The sequence below is a fragment of the Drosophila innubila genome (genome assembly GCF_004354385.1).
Source record: "Drosophila innubila isolate TH190305 chromosome 2L unlocalized genomic scaffold, UK_Dinn_1.0 4_B_2L, whole genome shotgun sequence".
NCBI lineage: Eukaryota > Metazoa > Arthropoda > Insecta > Diptera > Drosophilidae > Drosophila > Drosophila innubila.
The window spans coordinates 10,760,309-10,764,930 of record NW_022995372.1 but is presented as its reverse complement, the minus strand read 5'-3'; the positions used below and the strand labels follow the sequence as shown (position 1 = coordinate 10,764,930).

At 39.8% G+C, this 4,622-nt stretch overlaps 1 protein-coding gene across 1 annotated transcript; it reads right to left on the bottom strand.

The window, feature by feature from the left end:
* Positions 1–516: 516 nt before the first annotated feature.
* Positions 517–4,412, bottom strand: LOC117780680. Its single transcript, XM_034617306.1, has 8 exons — positions 3,832–4,412; positions 2,977–3,765; positions 2,314–2,759; positions 1,920–2,251; positions 1,362–1,863; positions 1,032–1,304; positions 830–979; positions 517–772 (listed from the first exon to the last, which is right to left on the bottom strand). The coding sequence occupies exons 1-8, from the start codon at positions 4,364–4,366 to the stop codon at positions 671–673; spliced, it is 3,129 nt and encodes a 1,042-aa protein (XP_034473197.1). The 5' UTR covers positions 4,367–4,412; the 3' UTR covers positions 517–670.
* Between the last annotated feature and the right edge of the window lie 210 nt (positions 4,413–4,622).

Sequence of the window (4,622 nt, the reverse complement as noted above, 5' to 3'; positions counted from 1 at the left end):
TATTTTCTTACTTTGTCGAATGTTATTCAATTTATAACCTTTTAAACGAAATTGGCTCAGAGAGTTGACTGCATTTAATTACCCGCGAGTTGTTTAACAACTCTTCTAATTGTTTTGTTTTTCACATTTCGCATTTCGCATTTCCCATTTTAATTTCCATTTTCACTTGCAGTCGTTTTCTTGGTCTGAAATAAGCCGCAAATATTCATGAAGATTTTCGTACTAGAATGTTGTTTATAAAAATTTCAAGCATGCCTTTTTATTAACACTTTTCGCTTAAAATATGACTACGAGTACTTCATGGCTCTACCGTGTGTCATAAAACTCGCATGCGTGTCTGTCTGTATGGCGGTGAGTCATAAAAATACCACGCAGAGCTGCAAACAAGCAACACTCGGAGCACATAAATGTGGTCCTCGAAACGACTTTTCTTACACCCAGAAGAGTCAACTTGTTGAAGTGATTACTATTCAAAATCCTGCCCACTTGCAAATTGAACACATAAAACATATACTATGACGAATCAGGGTAAATTTATCTTACTCTTGCTATAATTGTTATCATTGAATCTGATAATTATATTAACCAGAATTGGAGGGAAAACGTAAAATATTAGTATTCTCTCATGTGTTTCTCCAGTATTTTTCAGATGAATCAATTTAAACCTTTGTTAAGCTGGTTTGCAATCATCTTCAACCAACAAACATGTTTCAGAATATTTAATTTTCTCCAGCTCATCATAGATGCGGTTATTCAAAGGCATTTCTGGGTACTGTAAAACCAAATAATCACAATTTATAACGTAAGTAAAGCAAACTAGAATTCTTACCATTTTAGCCACTTTCCAGCATTCCAAAGCCGACTTGTTGCGACCCAAACGCAGATTGATAACGGCCAAATATCCCCATGGATCGGGCATGAAGATTTCATTCTCCGTACATCTAGATAGATATTCAATAGCTTCCTCAAGTCTGTTCAGCTGCCAATAGATCTTAGGACCATTGTATTAAAGCGTCATTCATAATACTTACATAGTACATGGACAATCCCATGCCATAGTTGGCCGAAAAGTTTTTCTCCTTTTTATCATAGGGTATACACATTTCATAGGCCTGCTTGGCCAACTCGTAGTCTCCATTTTCGAAACTCAGACGCGCTAGTCGCATTAGGCTCGTATAGAACATCGAGAGCATTTCGTTTTCGGTTAGGTTGATGGTCAGCAGATCCTTATAGTATTTGATAGCTTCATCATACCGTCGACGGGAGAATTCCACATTGCCATTGACATGAGCTTGCAAGTAACGCTGTCCGTTGTGGGATAAATCTAAATATCAGAAGATATCTACAAGTTTTGAACTTACCAGCAATTTGTCGGTCTGCAATCTTTTTATTTGAAAAGTTTTGTCCAATCCGCCCTGCAACATCTTCAAAGTCGTACTTATCAAATATGCCTCGGCAACCGTGAATTCACTGGCAATTTCTGCAAATATCAACTCTGCAAATCCATAAGCACCCAGGCGAGCAAATGTCTTGAAAACTTCATAGAACTTAATTCCATTTATGATATTGCCACTCAGCTCAAAGTCGACAGGTATAAAGGATTCGTAGAGAGAACGGGGCAAGAGGGGCATGGATTTACCTGGAACATCATAGAGATTCTCGTACTGCCAACGTGTGAACTCCATTCCCGACATATAGTTCTTTTGCTTGTAAAAACAATACAGTAATACCCAGACCTCACGATCCAAATTATTTTGGTTGCTGAAAATTCGCAGTTGTTCCAACAGATTGCTATAAGCCTCACCCTCGTTCTCCTCAGTTTTGACACTAATTTTATAGTTAACATAAAGCTCCAAGAGTGAACTATAAATACAAGATTGCTGAACTATGATTAGGTATTGATTAATTATGATATTTACACAAAGTATTCGCCATTCCAGTTACTTTCCCTTTGATTGAGTAAATAGATTGAGGCCCCATTAAAATTCAGATTCTCGACGGAAGTGAGGAAGACATAGAAATTGAATATCAGTTGGTTGTTGCAGCTAGTTTTGAGTTCGGCAAACATCTGCTTGGCCATCACACGTTCCCCAGTGTTGCACATGTTGCGATATTCCTCCATGAGTCGTTGGGTGTGAATCTGTTCATTTGCAGAGTGGAAAACACAATTGCGTGGACTTTCCCAGCTGCAGGCTGTCAGCAGCTCCTCAACGCGTTCCATTAGCTCCTCGTGCATATGCGTCAGCATTTCCTGTTTGAACAAAACCGGATGTTTCTGACATATGCTACCCTTACACACACACAGACACTTACGCGAAACTCAATATTGGACTTGGTATGAATGCGAGCGTTGAAATCAGAACCACAGATATCCACAAGGAGATTCCTCAGATTATCCAAATGGCAGCACAGATTATGAGGTTTATCATTAATGCTCATCACATCGTTCCTAACAATAAAACTAATCACTTCCTTAATTAGATCATCAAAAGCGCGATACAGTTCTTTTATGATATCTGAACTATTGACGCCATTGTTAAGGAATTTCATATCCAAGCAGCGTCCCAATTTCGCAGTCTTCATTTGGCTCTCATTGTAAACATCCAAGGACTCGTTATGCTTGGTTAAGGTTTGAAAGAAACAGATTTTCATAATGGCAAACATGGGTGATTCTGGCTCTGAAACCTCCGTCATTCTATAGGTTTTTCTTGACCTCCGCATCACGGGAGAAAGCACGCTGGCAAATCGACAATAATTGACTGTGAGTAAAAATAGTTCATGAAAAGATATCGCTACAAATATTAAGATCTGTACTATTAGTAGATGATATAAAAATAGTTTGGTAGTAACCAAGAGAGGAATTAATTTGTTGTTTATAAAATGTATCAACTCTAAGTAGTCAGTCCTTTGATGGCAACTAAAAGACCTTCTTGTTTTCAGTCCTTTCTCTCAGTTGATAATATGAAATAGGATTACCATTGGGATAGCCAAACACGCTTGGATTAATGATGCCCTCATAGAGAACATTGGCAGGAGTTTCATCGTAAAGTTGCAAGAGGAATTCATACTGATTGTGTGCCACAGCAGTCTCGAGAATCTCCCGCATCTCAGGGGTTAAAACATAACGATGCAGCGAGTTATTGACCAGAGCCGAATCCGAAAGTATATTGATTTCATTAATCTTCAAATCCACATTTGGGGTTTTAAGCAACTCGCGGAATAAACGCGGCAAATTAATGTTGCAACTGGTCTGCATTTGATTGCTGCTAAGGCTCGAACGCGATTCTCGTAATAAATCTCTCTTGATGCTCTCCCAGACAATGATCGTGTTCTGTTCGGCAATGATCTGGGAGACGAAGCCATAGAAGGTGCAGAAGGGAATCACCTGATACTCGTCATTCGAGTCAAGGAATGTCGAGCGAATCGACAGACTTATGCCTAGATGTCCGGCACGTTGATGCAGCTCTTCGGGTGCGTTGTATATCGATTCAAGTGTGATGAATGCCAGATTTGTAAAGTGAAAGTTCTTAAGGATCGGCAGTATAGAGTACATATGCCAATCGCTGGTCGTGGTGATCTTATGACTAGTCGATGTCTCCAACACGCGATCGTACTCCGCGTAGAGCATAATGGGAATATTGCTGATGAAGCGTTTGCATTGAAACAGTTGCAATAGATCGCAATGGCCACGGGAGATAAACTCCAGACTTTCTTCAATATAAACATCATTATCATCGTCTCCCTCGTCCAAACACGCTTCCGCATCTCCCGATGAATCCGGCCCAATTTCCGTAATCATGTCAACTAATTGAGTCTCTTGTTCACCACCACCATCACCTGCAGCATCTCCGAAAACTATCTTTTCACGTTGCTTCCTATTGGGTTTGCCCACCTTCATGATAGCAGCTGAGGCATCTGTTCTCACCTCCATCACAGTCTTCAGTTCACATCGACGATGTCGGGGAATGCGCTGATATAGCGACACGACCAATGGATTGTCACTGAAGATATTCATATCATCGATGCTATCTTGAATAATACCCATTGCAAACGCTGGTCTTTCCAATTTGAACTCATTCTGAAAGATAATCGTTTCCTTAGTATAGTGCTCCGACATCTTTTGCAATGTATTTTTCACATGATACAAATGCAGTTCGAGTGGATAAGCTGCCACCGGTAGATTCGAAATATTCTTTAGTTGCATATAGAGAAAGACTCTTTGGGGTATGACCCTCGGTTCAAAGGATATCGCTGCTCTTACAGGTGCCGCTGAAAGTCTTTTGCTTACATTTGTGGACCTTCTACGTCGTGTTTGTCGCGAACCGCGTAATATAGTTGATCCTTTCTCACTGATCGCCGATTCCATTTGTTATAATTTGTTTTTTATGTGTCATGCATCTGAAACTATGCCTACTTCTGACAGCTGTTTCAACAACTTGAAATCGTGTTTCATTAGGCCAAGTGCTTTAACTTTACGTTGTGTGTTAATGAAAATTAAATATTTAAGCATGCTTACACCCACTTGCCTCAAAATATATGTGAATATGTGTGTGTTGAAGGTTTTTAGGTATTACACTGCTTGTTCTCTCGTCGTCGAGCACGCACTTGTCAAAAATGTAGCC

Coding starts and splice junctions, on each gene's coding strand:
- LOC117780680 (XM_034617306.1), bottom strand. CDS start 4,366: ATGGAATCGGCGATCAGTGAGAAAGGATCAACTATATTACGCGGTTCG. Junction 1,864..1,919: donor TGGAATGGCGAATACTTTGT/GTAAATATCATA, acceptor TTGTATTTATAG/TTCACTCTTGGAGCTTTATG. Junction 980..1,031: donor TGGGATTGTCCATGTACTAT/GTAAGTATTATG, acceptor ATCTATTGGCAG/CTGAACAGACTTGAGGAAGC.